General features: G+C 39.1%; 1 protein-coding gene across 2 annotated transcripts in view; it reads right to left on the bottom strand.

Moving 5' to 3' along the window:
• The window catches only part of TIAM2 (TIAM Rac1 associated GEF 2), a 159,076-nt gene that overhangs the window by 25,106 nt on the left and 111,051 nt on the right, over positions 1-22,919 (bottom strand). For both annotated transcript variants that reach the window (XM_072643752.1, XM_072643753.1), the window contains 4 exons: positions 10,413-10,604; positions 4,427-4,495; positions 1,756-1,881; positions 421-529 (listed from right to left, as the gene is read on the bottom strand). In XM_072643752.1, coding sequence (XP_072499853.1) covers positions 421-529; positions 1,756-1,881; positions 4,427-4,495; positions 10,413-10,604 — 496 coding nt within the window. The remainder of the gene's footprint in view (positions 1-420; positions 530-1,755; positions 1,882-4,426; positions 4,496-10,412; positions 10,605-22,919) is intronic.

The following is a 22,919-nucleotide window of genomic DNA, read 5'->3' as shown; positions in this document are numbered from 1 at the left end:
CAGAAAATGATTACTTTTTAGTTATTAGCTGGTACCTAATAACAATAATTGTCCTCTAAGTAGAAACTAATTAGAAATTTTCTATTTAATATCACTTTCAAGACCAAAGCCACAGACAAATTGAGTCAGCATGCATTATTATGTGCCAGACACTGTGTAAAGAGTTGGGGATACAAAAAGAAATGAAATGATGGTTTTTGCCTGCATGTCGTTTACATTCTAATCAAAGAAGACTCCACGTAAAAAGAAGCTGAAAAACTGGCGCAGGGGCGGGGGAAGGTAAGTTAACAGAGCAAAAGATTAAGTCCATAAGAGCATTACCTCCTTTCCTTACTATGTCAGCTTGCTAGTTATAGACCCTCTATTTACATCAGTAAAAGAAATCAGTACGTAGGAATATTGCCCAGAATTGCCACTTACCTCTCTCTAGAACTTTCTGTACTTTGATGTGATTGGCACAGAATCCACTGTACAATTTAAAATGGTCTGCATAATAAAGAAAAGAACCTCCAAGGGAGAAGAGTAATTTCTAGGGGGAGGAAAAAAAGCAGAATATATTAAAACACTGTTTTTTCCACAGTAAGATTAGGTTTAATTAGAGTTAGTGAGATACAATCAAGTATTTGCTAAAGATAGTCAGCCTAAAAGTATAGTGGCCATATTCAGAGAAGTAAGTAGCCTAAAGTGAATATCCATTGTGCATGTGTGCGTGTGTGCGCCTGTGCGCACTCACACACACACAAGTGTGCACGCTCACACACACACAAGTGTGCATTCACAAATCGTTCAGAGATGCCCATCCAGTCTGTGAAATAATGAAGGCCTGATCTATTCTTTTTCTCCTAAATCCTGCTGCCCATTTTTCAGGTAGTTCAATACCCATCAGTACCTCCAACCGAAGAGCTACTTCTGGCTGTTCTACTTAAGATTTCAGTATTACTTTAGTCATAACTAAATAGAGGTTTTAATGATTCATGTCAATCCTTTTCTTCCATGCTATAATAATGACTTAAAGGCTTAAAATCTTACGAAGGAGGTAACAGAGATATTTTACAGATGAGGAAATTAAGGCCCAGAGATTCCAAAGTTACTTGCCCAGGGACAGTTGATAAGAATCAAAGCTGGTGAGTCTAAGTTCACGATTCCACTACACCACGCTGCCTCTCGTGCATTTCTTTTTAAAGCTCACTTTTTTATCCAGGATTTTAAAGCTTGTAAATCCCTCTATTACACTCAGTATTTCCTTGAATCTTCACAACAACCTTGTGAGAGAGGTGCTATTGTTATTCCCATTTTACACACAAGGAAACTGAGACAAAGTGAAATGCCCAGAGTCACATGAGCTGGCAGTGTCTAAAGCATAATTAAACTCCAGCCAAACTATCCAGCATTGAATCCAAGAGGACAGGGCTTTCTCCTATCACACTCTCCTAATCCTGGCTACTGTTCTGCCTAACAGTTGTACCCAAATTGCAGTGGACTCCCTTCCGACTCCATCGCTTATAGCAGGTGCATGGCTTTGGGTGAGTCACTTGGCTTTTCTCGCTTCCATTTCCTCATCTATAAATTGAGGGCACTGTCAGGGTTCCTTCCAATTCCAAAATGAGACCTAAAACCTACACCCTCTTTTAGATGGGATTGTATGGAAACCTCTTCAGAAAACATAAAATGCTATAAAAATGTAAGTCCTCATTTAAGAATTCACTACAAGCATTCAACTATTCTCCTTTAGAACAGCAAATCCAAAATACTCACTCTGAACTGGGAGGGAGTTTCAAGTATGGTAAAGTCAGAGGATGAAGAAATACCATCCTCCAGGGTCTCCAGGAACACTTTTTGAAACTCTAGCATTTCTGGCAAACTTCCAAAAAGGGACTCCATCTGCAAAGAGGTCAGAATTAGAACAAGGGATAGAACATTAGAGAACATGAGCATTTAACTACCACACAACAGGTGTTTAGTGTTGGTTGAATTTTAGTGAAAGATTAATTGCTAACCTCTCCATTTCTGTAGATGCAATTTCATTGGTATAAGATACTCCCAGTGAGAAAACTGCCTTTGCCAAAGCAGATAATCCCCTGTTCTTCAGTTGATGCCTAGGAGCATCATGGGGCAGCTAGGTGGTGCAGTGGATAGAGCACCAGGGCAGAAGTCAGGAGGACCTGAATTCAAATCTCACCTCAGACACTTGTCACTCACTAGCTGTGTGACCTTGGGTAAGTCACTTAACCCCAAGTGCCTCATTCTGGGTCATCTCCAGTCATTCTGATGAATATCTGGTCACTAGACTCAGATGGCTCAGAGGAGAAGTGAGGCTGGTGACCTGCACACAGCCCTCCCTCACTCAAAACAAAGTCAAGTGCCAGTCATGTCATTATTTTTCTGATGGCATGGTCTTCTTCGGCAATGAAGGATGAATACACACAGGAGCATCATGAATTAAAAGACTTTTCCAGGGTCACATAGCTAGGTGTCAAAGTCAAGATCTGAACTCATGTCTTGGTGACTCTGAAGTTGATTTTCTACCTGTTACATCATAATGAGTCTCCATAATCTTGATACTTCATATTTTCAAAATCTACCATTGATTAGTTTAATTCAATTTGATCCAATTTCTGTTAACTGCCTACTATTTCACAAAGCTTCATATAAGATAATATATTATTTGGTGAAAAACTGATATAACTGTAACCTGACATCCAAAGAGGGAAATTTATTTTATAAATTATAAGATAATACATAATTTTTAAATTATAAATATGTTACATTTGAATGAATACCACAAAGTACACCTTGATAGAGATGCTACCAAATGAATAGTTGAAAATCAAACTCTGAGTTAAAATATATTTTAAATATGTCCCCAGTGAAACAATTCATCCAAAGCAATTGTTTAGGTCAACATCTTATACCACGTACCACAGTGAGTTCTGAAAAAGATACTTGTCAAATCATCTAAAAATTGTTAAGAAAATGGATGGTGGTATCTTTCAGCCAGCATAGCTGAAACAAGAAGGCACCCAGAGGGAGAGATAGGAGGCAGCACGTGCCAGACAAGTCACTCTAATGGAGACAGGCCAAGACTCTTTGGGAACCACAGTGCTTCCCAAACCACCAGACCAGCTTCTAGCCTTGCCCCAACAATTATTATTGAGGGGAAAAATTACTGCGAAGAAATGGTCCATTTTCTTCATCATTATTAGCAGCAACTGCTGACCAACTGCCATTAACAGACAGAAAATCACAGGAGCCCTGAGAATGCATAGCCATTTCTCTGGTGGAAAAGGGGTCAGCTATTTCCACCAACTGCCCCCAAACTAACAACTTTCTCACATAGGGGCAGACAAGGCAGCCTAGCTGAAGGAAGGAGAAAGATTAGAGAGCATATAGTAGACAAGTCCAATCAACTACCACCTTGACCAACATGTCCTCTCAGATCCTACTGGGAACAGCCCAGGACCCCAACCCAACAACTATGAGGAGAGCAATGCTTGCAGCCCATTGCCCTCAATCATCCACCATCCTAGGAAGCATTCCTTGTGGAGATGCATCCTAGCAACCTCTCCTACAGATGCTACAGCCAGAGCTCTAAAGACCCAGAAAGGAAAGTTCTGGCCACACAAGTCCTTGGCATTGTCAAATCATTCAACATCAGAAACTGATTTTATCAGTGGAAATGGCATTCAAGAAGCACCAACATCTGCTTTGTCACACCATCCTAAGGACTGTGGGGCTTTTCCAACTGAGCTGAATCTTTCCACACCTGTATCATAGCCAATCAATCAATAAACATGTATCAAGCACCTACAGGCACTGTGCTAAGTAATGGGGATAACAAAAAAGGCAAAAGACAGTCCATTACCTCCAAGAAGCTTACAGGGGAAACAACATGCGAACAAATATATACGGATCAAGCTCTATACGGATAAATAGAAAATAATGAACAGGAGCAGGGGTGGGGAGAGACACTAGAACTCAAAGGGGTTAGGTATCATCCATTAGAATGTGCACCCCTTAAGATCAGGGACCATCACTTCTATTTGTCACTCCAATGCTCAGTCCAGCGCCTTACATATAATAAGTGCTTAATAAATACTTTATTCATTCATTCAACTATGGTAAGGAGTAGAATTCTTAACCAAGTATCAGAAGAAATGATTCTGATTATGTGAAATTTAAAAGCTTTTAAATTATCGAAATCAAATTAGCTACAAAGATGCTACTCGGGAAAAATATTTGCACTAAATAGCTCTGATAAGAATCTAATGTCCAAAGTTAACACACATATGAGACCAAGGTTCTGTGGAGGTTTCTACTTTCAAAGTCTGATAAGCAGCTCCTCTCATAAGTATCCTCTTGGGATCAAATTCATTAAAAAGTCAGGGGGTGATGACTTTGTTGTAATACCATAACAAGGACTTCTTACCTCATCCTGAGTAAGAAATGTCTCGCTCTGAAGTGGTTCTAAGTATAATTCAAAAAGGCAAGTCAGATCCTGAAAGACAAAAACAAAAGGCATTATTTTTTATCTACGGCACAAATATAAACCAAAAAACAAAGCGAGGTATCAGACTACTCCCACAGTTCCCATGGAATCCTCTTTCAGCTTCATTTTGGGCTACTCTCACTAGAAAATTTAGGCTTCTAGCTTTTTATATTTTTCTTTTTTTTTTAGCTTTTTATATTTCTTGACATTAGATTTAGTGGTTACTTCTAATCTACCAGATAAAAAAAATACACTCAGCTGTCTGCATTCAAATTCTTGACTGGGTTGCTGAATTAGGTTTGCTGTTGACACAAGTATGACCTCCGTTTACACTAGCCAAATGGGACCTTGGAAAAGCAGATTCCAAATGAGCTAACAAGTTAATAACCCGGCCACTCAGGGAAACATCTACCAGGGTTTCTCAGTCTGAGCTCCATGAATTTGTTTGTTGTTACTAGTTTTTTAAAAAAAATTTTACCAACAGTATTTTAATATAATTGGTTTCCTATGTAATCCTATTACAAAGTAGCTAGACAGAAATGTGGAAAGTGTGTTGGGCCTGCACTTGGGAAGACTTGAGTTCAAATTCCAGCCTCAGATATTTACTAGCTATGAGACCCTAAGTAAGTCATTTAAACTCTGTCTGCTTCGGTTTCCTCAACCGTAAAATGGGGATAACATTAACACCTACATCTCAGGGTAATTCTGAGGATCAAATCAGGTATCTGTGAAGCTTTTAACAAGTACTTGGTACATAGTACGTACTTAATAAATGCTTTTCCCCTCCTTTCTTTCCTTCTTACTTACGTATTTTGTTTTCTGCATTTAAAAGTATTATTCTGAGGAGGAGTCCATAGGCGTCTCCAGATTGCCAGATGGGTTCATGAAACAAAAAAAGTTAAGAACCATTGGTCTAAATTAACCATTTATTGTTTTCTCCAAGAGCCAGGCTATGCCTCCCTCTGCATCAGTGAGAGTTGACTTGAGGCCCAGCACAGGGGGTGGGAAAGTGGAAAGAATGGGGAAGCTGGAAAATGTGGTTAACAATGTGGTTTTTAAACGTATTATAAATGCCCCAAACACTGGAGACATCCATATCCAAACACAAATAAAATCTCCAGTGTCAAGGGGAAAAACCTTTTCTGGTTTATTTACCATTTAAAACCTCATACAAGTGGCCTAACAGCACAGATCAGTTGAAACACTTTACGTATGGACTCTATTTTAAATAAAAGGAAAGCAAGATACTGACAATTCAATATTGGAATGAATCTTTTGTTTCTTATTATTTATTTACGAATAGACTGTATCTACACTCTGGGAACCCAGCTAGGCCAGGAAGGTGAGGCTCATCAATCTCAGATTGGCCACAAGACATGAATTCTTTAGCCACCATGATCCATTTTAACAATGTTAGATCTGGAAGGGTTGTTTTGGATGATCTTAGGGAGCATCTTGAGCAGGAGCTCTTAACTTATGGTCCATGAACTTCTAAAAAATATTCTGATAACTATAATTTAGTATAATCACTTTCCTTGGTAATCCTATGTGTTTTTGTTTTATTCACTTGAAAACATTATTCTGAAGAGCCCATAAGTTCTACTCAGTTGCCAAAGGGACTGACCACTCCAAAAAGGTTAAGAATCCCTGATCACTGTAGTCTAAGCTCCTTATCTTACACAGGAAGAAACTGAGACTAAGTGAGGTAAAATGAATGTTAAAACTACAATGAACAACAATGGTCAGGATCAGATTATGGGTCCAGAGTTGCCCCCCTTCCGTCTCTGTCACACACACACACACACACACACACACACACACACACACACACACACACACACACACACACACACACACACACACACACACCTCCACTGAAACACCTATAAATTTTAATGAGGAAATTGGGGCCCAGAAAATCTAAGGACTTTGCCTAATATGATACTTAAGGGTAGAGATAAGACTAAAATGACATCTCTTGATTCCAGTGATATAACAAGGCAATAATATGTTTGGAGTCAGACAACTAAGTGGCAGTGCAGACACTCTGGTCAGTTACCTTCCTCTCTCTGGGACCCTATTTCCTCATCTAAAGGAAGGTGACCAGATGATCTCTGGGGCTCCCTCTAGTTCTGGAACTTTATAAGTCTACAGCAGTGTGAGCGTGGACATGCCCCTCAAGCCTGCTTCTCCTTCTATAAAATAGGGGTGGTCCTACTTGCCTAACCTAACTACTAGAATTATCAAGGGAGTCGAATGAAATGTGATATCAACGGTGTTCTGCAATTATCCAGCGCTGTATGATGCATGCATCATTTATATAACACTTCAGGGTTTGCAAATACTTTACATGAGTGACCTCACTGGATTCTTAAAACAGCCTTGTGAGGTACGTGCCCTTATTATTCCCATTTTTTAGGTGAGGAAACTGAGGTCGTGAGAGTTTAATTCACTTGCTCAGGGTCACACAGCTAGTAAACGGCTGAGGCTGGATTTGAACTCAGATTCAAGTGTATTAAAAATATCAGAGAACTACATAAGGTCCAGACTTGTGATTTCATTAATACAAGGAAATACCAGGTGAAAAAACTCCCTCTACTAATTTGTCAGCATCTTCTCTGCAATTTATAATCTTATTTCATTATTCATTGTTAAATGTTTTACCAGAAATATTGAACATCAGTATAAATAGCTAAACTTACTAGGAACTTCAGTTTAAATAAATTTCAGTTCATAATGCAACATAACACTATTTTAGTCTTTCCTTCTACTTCGCCCCATAGGATTTCTTTTCCTTTCATTCTCATTCACTTTCCTTCATAAGACTGGTTGTATGCCAGTCTTCTAATTCACCTTCTTCCCATGCCTGCCTCTTAGAGTGGCTGGAATGTATTCCAGAGTGAGACGCTCTGGAGAAAGGTGACATAGTAAAGTCGTGGGGCCATGATTTTGACAAGGACACAGCTGCTCAAAATCATAAGGCTCCTGCTAGGACCCGGTTGCACCAAACAGTCCCAGCCACAGCTAAATCTCCATGTTGAACATTAGTAGAGAAAAAGACACCAAAATCATGGGGGCAAGCGGGGAGGTGCAAATCACATGATGCAGGGGGGCGGAGGGGTATAGTGGTGTTGGCATTTTGCCAGGAAAGAGTGATGGGGCCTTTTCCTAACTGGTGTTTCTCAGGAAGAGTAATTAGGATCCACTATGCAGAGGTTCCAGGGCTGGGGTACGGCAGAATTCTGGGACACTTGGGACCCTAAGAAAAAGGAATGGCAGGACTTCTTGTAGACAGACAGAGAGGATGACTCTCTTTTTGTTGGCTTCCCCTGCTGTGGGGCATCACACTTCAGGACACTGGACATCTCCTTTGCTGTTTTAGTGAAACAACCAGTTTTGCCTTCATCTTTATTTCCCTTAAGACCAGCACATATGATAGCTCTTTATTGAATGCTCAGTGAATTAAATTTGTTAAAAGTATAGATAGACATTAGAACACCAATGTTGCCTAGTGGTCAAAGAATGAGAAGCCTTGGGGGTTATTTTCAGACTTGTTATTCACTTTGGAAGGGACTTGAGCAATTTTTACACAAACTCGTAGGTCTTTTACCTGAGCCCCACAGTCCTACTTATGGAATCACAGTTGTACTAGGCTTCAGAGGTCATGTGGTTCAGCCCCACTCAAACCAAGAATTCCCCCTACTACAGCCCAGACAAGTGGTCATCCAGCCTCTACCTGAAGTAGACTTTCTAGTCTGTCCAGCTCTTAAAGCAGCTCATTTTACTTTTGGACAGCTCCGATTACTGGGAACTTATCTTGAGTCAAATGTATCTCATGGTCAAGGGGTGGGGAATGTGTAGACTGAAGGCCACACATGACCCTCTGGGTCCTTAAGTTTGGCCCTTTGACTGAATCCAAATTTTGGACCCATGGGGCCACATGTGGCCTATCAGTCACAGGTTCCCCACCCCTGTCCGAGTAGCTTCTACCCACTTTCTGCCATCTAAGACCAAGTAGAATATTCTTCCAATATGACAACCCTTTAAATATTTGAAGATGGAACCCCAAATCTTTTTTTCCTCCAGATTGTCTTCCCCATTCTTTCAACTATTACTCCAGTGACTTGTTTTTGAGTACACTGCTCAGCAACTTGTTTGCTCTATTTTATTCATGTATCAGTTTGTCAAGGACCTGAATATAGACAAAAAACTCTAGGTGTCATCTGGCTAGGAATGAACATTATAGTCTATCTGAATGTGAACAGTATGTTTCTATTAATGTGGTCTAAAATTTCATTAGCTTTTTGCCCTCCCCTCAACTTCCGTTATGCTACTGATTCATGTTGACCTTGCAGTCCTATAAAACTAGAAGATTCTTAGGCCAAACCCAACAGCACCTGACAGTTCTAAGCCACCTGGATGGAAAGGAACAGCAGCAAATGGATAAAGGTAATTCACTGGGAAAGCTAACTGGCCTCCCTGAGTGCTAAGTTACTAGCTCTATCTCTACACTATCCAGTTGAGCTACAGGGATAATCATATGATGAAAAATGGAGCTCTAGGTCAATTAGTTTTACTGCACGAAAGACAAATGGTTATTCAGGCATTTTGTTTCCCCAGAGACCCAAGAACTGCAATGCAAACACTGCCCTGGGCGACATGTCACTCATTTCTTTGGACCAAGACCAGGACTGATAGCCAATAAAACTGACACTGAGAAGATACAGTCTTTAAGTTTTGTTGTTTTGAGGAGGAAGGAGAGGAGAAAAAGAGAAGAATAATGGCAAATGTGGCAAGAATAAGATAACTAACAAAGTGGGAGAATGTTAGAGTGGGAAAGATCACCAAACTCAACCTTCTTGATTTAAAAATAAGGAAACTGGGGACCAGAGACATGTAGTGACTGGCCCTCCTCCAGTCCAGGGCTTCACCCACTCTGCCATACAACTTCCAGTAATCTGAAAATGGAAAGCCCTGGAAATACAGGCTTAGGCATCAATGTCCCCAGGCTGCTGGTATTCTTTTCAGAATTTCCCTCAAATGAGAACCTACCTTGAGACTTCTCAGATGCTTTGTACATGATTGTATTCTTCTAGCACTTGACTTGCTTAGCATGTATGCCCCTCCCCAGGTATAAAACTATTTTCGTAGTCTGTCCAATACATCCAACCTTTCACTCATCTGTAGGTGCTATAAGTGATATGTTGAGCTCTGGAGTCTACCAGGACTCTTCATGATCCCATTTGGGGTTCTCTTGACAAAGAGACTGGAATGGTTTGCCATTTCTTTCTCCAGTTCATTTTACAGATGAGAAACTGAGGCAAACAGGGTTAAGTCACTTGCCTAGGGTCTTGTAGCCAGTAAGTGTCTGAGGTCAGATTTGAACTCATGATGATGAGTCTTCCTGATTCCAAGCCCAATGCTCTATCCACTGAATCATCTAACTGTCCAACCAGTAGCATGCATACTTCTTAAAGACATGGACTGTTTGTTTCCTTTTTGTATTTTATTACTAGCACCTATCTCAGTGCCTGATAAAATGTAAACTTAATAAATGCTGGTAAAATGAAACTAAATTGAATTGAATTGAATAGTATCAGTAGATTTCTTTGTATTAAAAGTTTGCTAACTGCCCATCATCAGTAAACCTTATTAAATCAACACTGGTGTCTCCCTTACTACTGATTTCAAAAAGAGAGTCAAGTATATCTGTTTCCATTGTTTAAATGTTTTTATTACCTTGGAAACCAAGAGAGACATGAATTTTACTTTTTTCCCTCAGAGTTATAATGTCTCTTTCTCATTTCTGATCTTTCCCTCTGTTTGATTTCCCTTAGTCTCTAGTAACAGGCATCTATTTAGGCATCAAAATTACAGGCCTCACAAGCACACAAGCCTATACTACCAGGGGTTTATTTTCTGCTACCTTGACATAGGACTTCTCTGTATCCATGAGTTCCTGGATAACTTTCCTCAGTCGATCTGCATCAGAGAGGTGCCGAGCCAGTGGCCTTGGTGGTGGCTCTTGAGCCTCCTTGGGTCCTTCCATGGCGTCTGAGTTTGAGTTTGGCTGGGCCTCGTGAAAGTTCCTACACAGCACAGCAATTTGTTCAGCACTCTGAGGAATAATGAGAAATGGAAAAAATGAAAGCTACTTCTCTCCATTATCACCTCTATCCACTAAAGACATAAAAACAACAGTGTTCACAGTTTGCCAGAAGACTCTTTCACAAGAAAAAATTATCTGACATGGGAGCTCACCTTTCAGCAATGCTTTAAAGCCTTATCATGCATTTTCTCCAACATGGTACTGTGGGTTAGGGTATACAAGCATCATTATTCTTATTCTGAAATATATTTGGAGGTCAAGTGATTTCATGTTTATACATCTAGCTAGTGGAAAAGACAGATTTGTAGATCTGACCATCAAATATCAAATGATATCCACATCACCATATAATATTTACATGGTGCCCAATGTGTTTCCGTATACATCTTAGCATTACAACTACAGAGGGCAGATATGGATTGGGGCAGAAAGTGGGGAATGAGGAGAACATACTCTATTTGCTATAAACCAGCCCCCTAAGAATAAGCATTTATAGAGATGTCTAAAAAGATAGAGACAAGTAAATCTTGTAATTCCACCCATGTCCAAATGCAAGTAAGAAAAAAGTGAGACCACTCTGTATAATTTCTATCAAAATTTAGATTTATTTATCAATTTTATCAATTTAGCAATGCTAAAGCCTAATTGGCTTCCCCGGTTCATAACCTTGACGTTATCCTTGACTCCTCATTCTCCCTCACCCCACATGTCTGGTCAGTTGACAAATCATTGCTCCACCACATCTCTTACATATGTATACACACACACACACACACACACACACACACAGATTTCCCTTTGAAATGGCCATCCCATATGCTTAGAGTACATTCTTTCTTTCCCTCCACCTCACAGAGTGCTTCTCTTTCAAATGCAGCTCAAACACCATCTTTCTACTCTAAGCCTTCCTCAATCCCCCCAAATGCTAGCGCCCTTCCTCAATACTAGTGCAGAACCTTTAACTATTTTATATATTTTATTCACTTTATGTTGTATGGTTTATATAGGCATTTATTTCTCCATCAGAATGGAAATTCCTTTTTAAGAGAGATTCTTTTGTTCTTTGTGCTTGTGTCCCCCAGGCTTAGCATAATGCCTGGCAGGGAGAAGGCACTTGTAAATTCTTGTTGATTGTTCAATGTGTTCCATTCTGTTAGTGCAAAGGCAAGCTGGACTTGAGTCTGAAACCTTCCTTTAGACAAGAGCCTTAGAACTCTTGAGGACAATGAGGGTGAGCTGTAGAATTTTAGAGTATACTTGGCTTCCTAAGTTTGAGACCTACTCTATACCCAAATTCCTGGTTATCACTTTTAGCTCTGTGGTCTTTTTTTTTTTAGGTGTCAAGGGACAGTTCTACCAAGGAACAGAGAGGAGTTTTGGAGCTGACTGCACTTGCCTTCTAAGTTCTGATTTAAGCACAATGTGATGAAATCTCCTGAGAGTATAGCCAATTCATTTCCATGAATGGCTGAGAACTTTGAAACCTAGAATATCAGGGCATCTGAATGCCTGGTTCAGAGCAGACTGAAAATTCCACTGCTTGAAACTTCTGTGCTATGCTATATCCCTTATCATTTTTAACTTCTTCCTTAACTTGAAAGCAAAATTTGCCTCATTTTATCTTTGGTTCTTATATCACCCTCATTTCCCAGTAGGTCTTTCCTCCCTTCTGCCACCACAAAAACCATCCCCCTTAAAAGGAAAAAAAAGCAGATCATCACAAACAAATTTGAACATATCCACCAAGTCTGATAGTACTGTTGTCTTCCTAGTACTCCACTTCCGCAAAGAAGAAACTAAAGTACATTTTCATATCTCTTCTTTGAAGCTAAAAGTGGTGATTGTAATTATACAGCACTCAGTTTCAGGGTTCCCCCCCCCTTTCCTCTTCCATTATTGTATTCACCCATTCTTTCTTAAAGTAAAGGCAGAATCTCAGCTTTGATTATTTTCCTTTGATTGTCCTTTTTTTAAAAAAAAATATTTTGTTTGCTGACTCTGCAAAACGGAAAGGGAAAAAAAATGTTGTGAAGGATGTTGCTTGACCTTAGGATCCTAAGTACTTCCTACATAAACATGAACAGACAAAGGTGAAACATCTTCAAAGAAAAATATCACAATACTGACATACAATAGCTTCCGAGTAGACTCTGTCTCTCTGGTTGCAGTTTCTTCAATGCAAAATTCTTAAACTCAATCCTTCAACTCAGCATTTATTAATCATCTACAGTTTGCCTACTACTGGACTTAGTACTGTGGGTGTATATAAAAGAGGTAAATGATACAGTCCCTAAGACCTTAAAATCTAATAATATTTAAATATATATAAATATTTTAAATATATACAAATATATTAAAAATATAAATTTGTAATTCAATATATATTAAAAAACAATTATAATGAGACATGCATAAGACCAGTAGAAGACTAAAAATGTTATTAGGAATTTTGAGAATGAAAATAATACTTTGGACTAAGTAGAATTAGGTTATTCAAAATGGGGCTGTAGCATGAGCAAAGGTTTGGAGGCAATAATGTGTGTATGTATATTTATGTATACGAAACAGCAAAAAGAACTGTCCAACGGCCAGAGAACAGCTAAGCTGAGGTGCATTCTTCAAATGCACAGCGAGAACCCAAACCTGTAATTCAATTAAACAAGTATTTATTCAGCATCTATTGTGTGTTGGAGGGCAGGTAGATAGCACAAGGGCTAGAATGCCAGGCCTGGAGTCAGAAAGACTCATCTTCATGAGTTCACATCTGGCCTCAGACACTTACTAGCTGTAGGATCTTGGGCAAGTCACTTAACCCTGTTTGCCTCACTTCCCCCATCTGTAAAAATGAACTAAAGAAGGAAGGAAATGGCAAACCACTCTAGTATCTTCACCAAGAAAACCCCAAATGGGGTCACAAAGAGTCAGACACAACTATAACGACTGAACAACAACAGATGTACTAAGTCCTGGGGAAAGGAAGATGGCTGCGATCATCAAGGAGATTTTATTCTGCTATGAAGGACTTGTATAGAAACAGAAATATAAATACAGAGAAAGTGATTTAGGAAGTGAGAAGTTGTAGCATTTATGGACTTAGCAACGGCCTCACATAAAGCTCAGCACTTGAGAGAAGCCAGCAATACCAAGAAGTAAGATGGGAAGGGAGAATTTCCTGTATAGGTGACAAACTGAGCAAAGCTGTGGGAATGACAAGAAGACCTGTGTGTGTGTGTGTGTGTGTGTGTGTGTGTGTGTGTGTGTGCGTGCGTGCGTGCGTGCGTGAGAGAGAGGGAAGGAGAGAGAGAGAGAGACAGAGAGAGAGAGAGAGACAGAAAGAGAGAGAGGGAAAGAGAGAAAGAAGTCTAGAAATTTAATACCTGTGACTGGAAGAACATCACATACAGGCTTAAAATGCTCATCCTTTACTAGTGTTTGAACAGTCATTTTGGCTCCAAAGTTAAAGCACCAATCAAAGCTTCAACTAAAGAAATTCAGCTTCAAGTAATATGCTTCTAATTCAGCAGATTCATCTGAGAAGCAATGATTCTCAATGAACCATGTGCTCAGTGCAGAGCTCCTTGGGAGATGCTAAGAGAGGCACAAAAGTGCTGCTGCCCTTGGAAGCTTAAAGGTGAAGGATCTGAACTGTTACTGAATGGGGCAACAATGCGTCTCCATCCTTGCACTGGAAGTGCCAACTTCAATAAATGGAGGACCAATTAGCCTTGACTTCAGCTCTCACAAGAACGGCTCAGAAAACCCAGTTCCTGACCAGACTGGTCAGAAGTTGCTTATATCTCTATGAACAAAATAAGAATAAAAGTAGGTACAGTACAGGTCATGCTCAAGAAGTGAAGTGCCCAGGTGGGAGGCCCAGCCTGGGCCTGGAGAGAAGCTCCTTGTTAGGTTATCCATTCACCTAAACACCCCAAGTGCTTCATTGTCACCTGGGCCATCACCAGGTCTGACTTTTGTCTTGTCACTGGACTTGACGACCCTGGAAGACAGTGAGGCTGATGACTTTGTGCAACTCTGTCTCACTTAAATCCAATTCACTTGAAAGTCACGCCGCCACCCATGATGTCATTGGTCCTCTTCAAAAACAAAGGACAAACACCAACAGGGCAATGGAAAAAACTGAAGTTACCCTGGGCAATGGGACTACCAAGAGAAAAACAACAGAGCCCTGTACTCAAGGAGCATAAATAATCTACTAACATTCAAAGCCTCATTCATCTTAATTCCTTACAAAGGATACTGCATCATAAATTTATATAAGACAATTGTACATGCAATCCCAAACAATGACAGATTCAGGGCTGAAGAATCTATATTAAGCATTCCATATACTGCATAAATGCACCATAAGTTAAACGACATCTGGTTAGATTACAGCTTTGCCATGCTGGATGTCAAAAATCACACCTAACTATACAGTGTTAAAATAGCGAGATTTCAAAAATAAAACATCTTACCATTTTGTAAAATTAGAATTTCATTTTAAGAACCTTTTAGGCTAGGTTAATTTACAAAATAATATTAACAAAAATTTTTCCACACAGAAAATGTACTTTTCAGGATATCACAAACCAAAGGTAGACATAAAACTTTAGAACATGTTCAAAACCTTGGTTGGTTTAGGTTCTAGAAAGTTTGAGAATTTCATGTTGGATGTTGGGAGAGTATGAACTAGAAAGAGAAAGCATTTCTATGATGCTTTGCTAACTGGAATGCATTAAGAAGTATCAGTTCTTACTGAATTCAAGGTAACAAACAACTTCTGGAAAGTTTAAGGACAAATTCAGGCGCATCTGGGTAAAATATTTAAAGGAACTTAATTTAAGGAAAACTGTATATGTATTATATATATAAAACCATGCCTGACCTTTGAAAAATCACTTAATCTCTCTGGGCCTCAGCTACCTCATATATAAAATGTGTAGGTTGACTTAGAGGAATTTTATGGTCCCTTTTAGCTTTAAATTCTATGATTTTATGAGCTTGAGTTGAATAAGATACATGATTTAAAAGGGAAATAAATAAGTCTTTTCATCAAGTAGCTTAGTTGAAAGAGTTGTTTTTCATTTAGTCCCAGTTTTTCCACCAACTAACTGCAGTATCTTAGACAAGTCACTTAATTTCCCATGGCCTCAGTTTATTGATCTGTGAAACGGGTGTAACAATATTTGATCTACCCATTTCAGAAGTTGTTCTATAAAGATCAAATGAAACAATGGGTATGAAACACTAGAAAAGCTTTAGAAAAACAAGAATAAACCATCGTGATTCTTTCACGTAAAAACAATGTTACCTTATCCTCTCATTTCTCGTGGATGGGATAGAGACTAAAATGTGAAAAGATTCTTAAGTGGTTGGTCGAAAAAGCCCCGGATTATAAAAGAGAGGTGAGGGAGCAATCCCTAGAACTTTTGAGGCATTTCCAGGGACCTGTCTACCGGGCTTCTTGGAAGCAGTTCAGGGACACTTTACGCCAGGATACTACTCCAAAGCCACTTCGTATTCAGGACCAGGATGGCACAGGGAAAGATCTGGGGTCAGGAGAGACTTGGGAGAGCACTGAGGCTCTGAGTCTTACAAGATGTACACACAAGAAGTACACACTTGGGCACGTCAACTTTACCCAAGTCTCAGTTTTCTCATCGACAACATGGAGATAATGCTTCTAGCAAATCTGACTTCATAAGGCTGCTGCAGGGAACATACTTTTTAAACCTTGAAATGTGATATTATTATGAAGTGCTCAAGACTTTTCTGGTGCCAATGCAAACTGGGATAAACATGAGATAAAACCATTGTGGGTAGCAGAGAAAGCTAAAGCCATTCCATTCTGTCTGTAGTTCCTCTATCCTGTCTGTGACCTTGTCTGTGTTGCAGCTCCCCAGCCCCCTCCTTGAGACCTTCCTTACTGATGGAACAGCAAGGACAATTCTATCTATTAGGACAGAGGTTACGAGAGATAACTAACCTGAGGAAAAACCTTTTCTATTATTACTCCACGGCAAAAGGCCTGTCCTACCAAAAGGTACCCCATACCCAATTCATCTCCTGCCTAAATTGAAACCTATATAAGCTTTGTCCACTTGTCCCTTTGGGGAGTTTTTGCCTATAGTGTGTGGGCATCCTTGCTGGCTAACTCAACATATGCTTATTGGTCCTAAATTGATGGTATTGGGTTTGGGGGTTTTGGTTCTGTTTTTGCTTTGTTGTGGCACTGACAGTGTTATCCAGAATGTATTAAATACCTTGTGTGTACAGAATAAGAGAGCAATATGTCCATTTTTCATTAGACATAGGTTCATTTGGTGTTAATTCTTCATGGGACTGTAGGACCTGTGACTATCTGAAAAGCTTATGACTCTTAGACCTACCTCTCCTTTAAAGTACTTCTATAAAAGTAAAAACCAGATGTTCAGGATCTAAGTGTCAGACTTACACAAGGAACTTAAATGGCCTAATTGTGTGTGCATAATGAAGGTAACTATACTCTTCAAGTACTTGTTTCTTTTTTTAAAATTAAGTTTTATTTTGGATATGGCCAAGTACTTGTTTCACTTCGCTGCTTTTTTATGTAAGCATTAAAAATTTTAGGTTTATATATGGCTTTTCTTCTAAAGAGAGCTCAAAACACACAAATATACTGGAATATATGCACACATATACATGAGTGTATGTATGTGTGTGTATATGTATATATGTGTGTGTGAATGTGTGTATGTTTACAAAATGCCTTTTTTTAAAAAATCCTCATTGAAAAATAGGGATATTGGCAAAAAAGTCTTGAGTTTTAAAAGCTATTGTGAGGCAAATCTTTACTAACAATAACAAGATCCTATTTATAGATAGAATCTCATACTCAGCTCTAAATGGCGACACCCTTCTTTAAAAATCTACATATGAATACAAATTCAATTTTCTTATATTGTAGCTATAAATGTCTCCTTTTGCAGGGAGTCCAAAGTAATTTCTTAAGTACAACAACAAAACTGTTTAGTATAACTAAGCCCCTTCTCTCAGATTCTCAGCTCAAGTTGGATAAGGTTGTTGTTTTAGCAAACCACGCTCTGAGTCACTAATGTGACTCTTCCAAACCTTGAATATGTGCAATTATTTTTCAATCTGAAAATTTCATAACAGCCTCCTTTTTAGGTTGAATAAAGAAAACCTCTTTCTCTTGGAAATAACAGGGTTTTTTATGTTTGCTCATATTCAAGAAATTACAATCTGAAGCTTTTTATATTCTCCATAACTTTTAAAACCCAAATAAAATTGAAAGAATACATTACATAATAAGTGGAACCATTTAAATACCATCACTGAAACTTTTGTGACTGATTTGTGAAATAATTATAGCTTTACATGAGTCCTTCTTTGTCTTGCTAGGTGGTGAATTCAGCTGGCATCTGATGGCTATATTTTAGTTGATGGTGTTGCCACCCATTTAGGGATACTGAATACCATAAATTCTGTTCTGTTACAAGGAATACACTTACTGTATTTCAGACTTAGAAAATATTTTCAACCAAAAGAATTCTTAGCTGAAAATATTTAGAAAAGTTTAGAAAACATTATAGTAATGTTTCCAGAAAAAATAATTAAGATATTAGTGACAATAACAGCTGGAGGTGGTGGTAGTGGCAGTAGTAATAGTAATAGTCAGTATGTCTGTAACATATCAAGGTTTGAAAATGCTCTTAGATTTTATCTCATTTGAAACCTTTAGAACAATTTTTGTGAGGCAGGTGCTATGATTATCTCCAACTATAGGTATGGTAACTCATGCCCTCCAGAGATTAAGTGACTTGTCCGAGGTCACAGCTAGTTAAGGTATGAGGTGGGATTCTAACTCAGGTCTTCCCTCTGAGTTTAGTGCTCTCCCCACAGCACCATAATGTACCCACACACCATATATTCCTCGTTTAAAATGGAGCAAGTCAGCCTCAGGGAAAACAAGTCATTTAGGAAGCTGACAAGCCAAATACAACTTTTTTATTTTTTTAAAGACAACATCCTCATCATGCTCAAGTTGGAAGTTCAGGCAGGGAATCTTTCCCATTGATGACTGGAATAGGAATTTGATCTACTCTGTTTCTTACTTGGGCAATTTCACTCTTTCCTTTGAGAATTTGGTGGCTTCCTCTCCCTCTCCATCCCACACCTACGGGCTAACTATGCCAAATTTAGCATAGATAGTCGATCAGCATAGTCCACTGTAGTTCAGAACTTTTGAGCTCAAGAGATCTTCCATGCTGAAGATACTTGTGATAATGAAGAGTCAATTTTCTGGCACTCACAAACATATCCATCTGTCAAGTTATCCACTGTCGTTCATATCCTCTCACATCTAAAATTATGGCTATATATCAAGAGAGTTTGCCTAGCTGCCCTCAAATGAGCACAAGTTACCAGTTCTGAACGAACCTCCTTCCGGGGATTGAAAGGAAAAGCAACTGTATTACTGAACCACTGACTAAGAAATAGAGGTGAGACAGGACTGGAGATAGGTAAAAGTTGTTCCCATCCCTCATCTCAAAAAAGATAACATGGTCTAGTCTTTAAACCATGGGTGTGTGGGCTTTACTCAAATTCCTTATAAACTTTTAGGATGTATTATTAAAGGGGTGGATTGCTGACCAGTTAGAAAGAAAAACAGTGATCACTAAGAGCCAACATGGCTTCATCAAGAATGGGCTATTGGCTTTCTTGATGAAGCTACGAGTCTAGTAGATAAATGAAAATGCGTAGTAGAAACCTCCATAACAATTAGAACTAAGCATAAGTAGACCTGATTTCTCAGTAAGTGGTAAGCTCCCCATCACCATGAATCATCACCTGGAAGCTGGGCAGTCATTGGCCAGGGCTATTGTATATAGGGGGCTCTTATTCTGGTACAGGTTAAGCTAGATACCCCTCAGATCCCTTCCAAATTTTGAGATTCTCTACAGGCATGTGTATGTACATGAACCTAAACAAATCCTCATGATGTTAGCACTCTGGGGAAGCATTTCTGATGGAAACAGCACACTGCTGCTACTTTTCTCCTTTGGAAAACTATAGAAAAGTACTGCACAGACCACTAGACATAGATCACGTTACCTTTGAGAATGGTTCAAATCTAGAAAAACAACAACTACAACAAAAGATGGTCAATCTAGGCAATAAAAAGTGAGTGCTCTGGTCTCTGTATATTTCTGTGTTTCAAAGCCAAATATTCAATTAAATTTGGATTATCCTATTGGTTGTATCATCTATACTTCATTTACAATATACTTAAAACTTAGATATGTTCTTTTGATATAGGAAACATAAAGACCCCACATTACCAAATAAATAATTAGTTTAATTCCAGTTTGACTAACAATGGTTGGTTTTCTGAAGAAAAAACAGAACCAGTTAAGAGTGTTCCAAGAAGTGAGTTATTTAGCAGAAGACAGCACCTTCCCAGTATCCCTTAGAAAAAGGTCAGGTTATCTAAAGATTGTATAACATCCTTTCTCCTATCTGAGACATAATCTAGCCTACTCCAGGTCTACTTTGAACAACAGACCAACTTCATGAATCACCTGAGGTCCAACAAAGATGTTAGGTAGCTTCCCTGAAAGGGTTAATTAAAAGAAATAACCAAGTACAGTTTTTTTGTGTGTGTGGATATAAAGAAAGCCAATCTGCTCCAAGGGCAGCTCACAACCAAAGTTTCCTAGGTTTTCACTTCCAGCTATTTTCCTTTTTACATTTTTTTAACAAATTATCTTTATTTTTAAATCACCTTTACTTCCAAATATATATCCCTTCCCCTTCTTCTCAAATACCACCTTTCAAGGAGTATTCCCTTAAAATAAATCATGAGAAGGGAAAAACAATTCAGCAAAGGTAACCAACATACCAACTAAGTCTGTCAGTATATGCAAAGTTTCACAGCCAGTCTCCTAATTTTTTCCAAAAAGGGAGAAGATGAACTCTCAGGTCTAGCTCAGGCTCCCTTCCCCATTCTGCCATCTTCAGAGATAGGCTAATGGATCTCAAAGGCACCATGACCACAGATCACTCCCTGTTTAGGCCTATGGTAATGTAAGTAGAGCCAACAGTGTTAGTGTTAAGGCAGTAGGTCTCGTCATGTCATTTTTAGCTCTCTTTCCCTATCTTCAACCACTCTGTCTCCAAGGCTCCCCACTGTGGGGTGTAAATTGTAAGCAGAAAAGCAATCTGATTTCAGATGAGATTCCTTATAGTAACTGCTTCTTTGGAGGAAAAAAAAGATCTTTCATAAGCCTTGAGCATAGACATGTACCCTCTCTGAAAATATCCACTGGCTGTTTGCCTGGAACATTCCAGTTACCTAAAGCTTAGTGAGAAGTAGTTACTACAGTCTACCACTCATTTCAAGTAATGGATAGTCTCATTTCATTTCAGTTATGGATAGTATTTCAGTATGGATGGTATGTTACAAGAGACAGCAGAATGCAAATTCACAGCAATACTCCATCACATAATTATCATCTTCCCAGTTTCAACCTCTCTGAACTCCAGATCTTCTGCAGAATGCCATCATTTGTGAAATATCTTAAAGGATCACCTGAAGAAGATATTTGGAACTATTTTTAGAACAAAATTTCTTGAAAGTTTGTTTTTAACTGTTTAGAAGGGCTATATTAAATTTTTCATTACTGTGACTCAGTCCAATAGCTATGTATTAAATGTGCAACACTATACATAGAAAAATAATGAGAGTTCCTGCCTTCAAGAAATATGTGGTCTTGGGAATAAGAATGGGAGGCAGTAAAAATATACACAAATAACTATAATAAAAGTTAGAAAATCATTATGGTTTGGTATGCATTAAGTTCATAAATGTCTATGAATGGATTACTATTAATGAGGAAAAATCACGGCACAGAAAATTCAAGGGTGACATGACTTCTACCTGGAGAGATCAGAGAAGTTGTCAAAGAGGAAGTAGTATCAGATCTGGCCTTGAAGATGGAGAAGGGTTTCAACAGGATAGTTGGAGAGGTGGGGAGAAGAAATTTGCTATAGGCATAAAGGACTATAATGTGTAAATGCAAAAGCAGGGGAAGGGGAAGAGCGTGACTTTGGAAAAAGTAAGCAGTCTACTTAGGCGATAAGAGGATAAATCCATAAAAAAAGGCTAGAAAAAATAAGTTGGAGTCAAGTTGGCAATGGAGAGCCAAGGATAGTTTTTGAGCAATGGTGATATAACCACAGTAGTGTATTAAGAAGATTACATTGGAAATAATATGATGGATGGAGACAAGGAAAAGAGATTATAACAATTATAAGACCATGTCTTATAAGAAGACATGAGGGACATAGCTGTGAAGTAGGAGGAAAAAGGAATGAGATGTGGGAAAATGCAGATGTGCAAATACAAGAATTTGACAACTTAGGGATAAAAGGATGAGGAAGAGTAATAAATGATGCCAAGGTTTCAAGCCTGATAGACGGTGAGAACGGTATTATTGTTCATGGAAATACAGGAATTAGGAGAAAAGACAAGCTTCAGAGGATTAAGATGAGAATTTCTGTTTTGAACATGTTCTATTTGAAGAAATGGCAGAAAAAACCAGGTGACGATGAAAAGTTGGCAGTTGTAAAGCGCAGCTGTGGAGGTCAGGGAAGCCAGAGATAACTGATCTGGGAGGTGGACAAATCACCAAAGCAAGGGGTGGACAGAGAGAAGGCCCAAGAAGAAGCCCCACTCAGGGGATGGAAGGAAGAAGGGGTCGACAAAGACTCATTAGATCCTCGGATCATAGATTAAGAGCTGACTGGAATTTTGGAGATCACCAAGTCAGCTCTTTCCTTTTACACATGCAGAAAGTGAGAACCAAAGAGGTTTAGTGACCTGCCGAAGGTCACACAGGGAGGTATGGCATTCAACAAAAGTCTGAAGTCAACTACATCAAATGCTGCAGACAGGTCCAGCAAGATAAACAGGTTCAACTGGTCAGCGGAGGCAACAAGGCATAATACAAAGAAACTAGATTGGAAACCAAAGACCTGGGTTAAAATCTCCTCCACAGGTCCGTATGGAGTCTCTGGTTATGCGGGAATGGCTCACCCCTTCTCCACAGAAGGGACAACTGTCACTCTCAGGAGGACTCCAGTGCCTTTCTACAGTTGGTCAGCAGTTGCTCTTGGTGATGAGGAAGGCAGATCCCTTCTTCATAATAATTTCTCCTCTCAATGATGGCTGAGGGAGCTGATCAGGAAGCAGGTCTGAGTGGTTTTGAGGTACTGCTTTGCCCAAATGTCCTCGGCTAGCCCCATTAGAACCTGCTCGGAAAT

This window comes from Notamacropus eugenii, chromosome 2 (genome assembly GCF_028372415.1).
Source record: "Notamacropus eugenii isolate mMacEug1 chromosome 2, mMacEug1.pri_v2, whole genome shotgun sequence".
NCBI classification, from domain to species: Eukaryota; Metazoa; Chordata; class Mammalia; order Diprotodontia; family Macropodidae; genus Notamacropus; species Notamacropus eugenii.
Note: the sequence above shows the minus strand (reverse complement) of the source record. Positions and strands in the feature narration are given on the sequence as shown.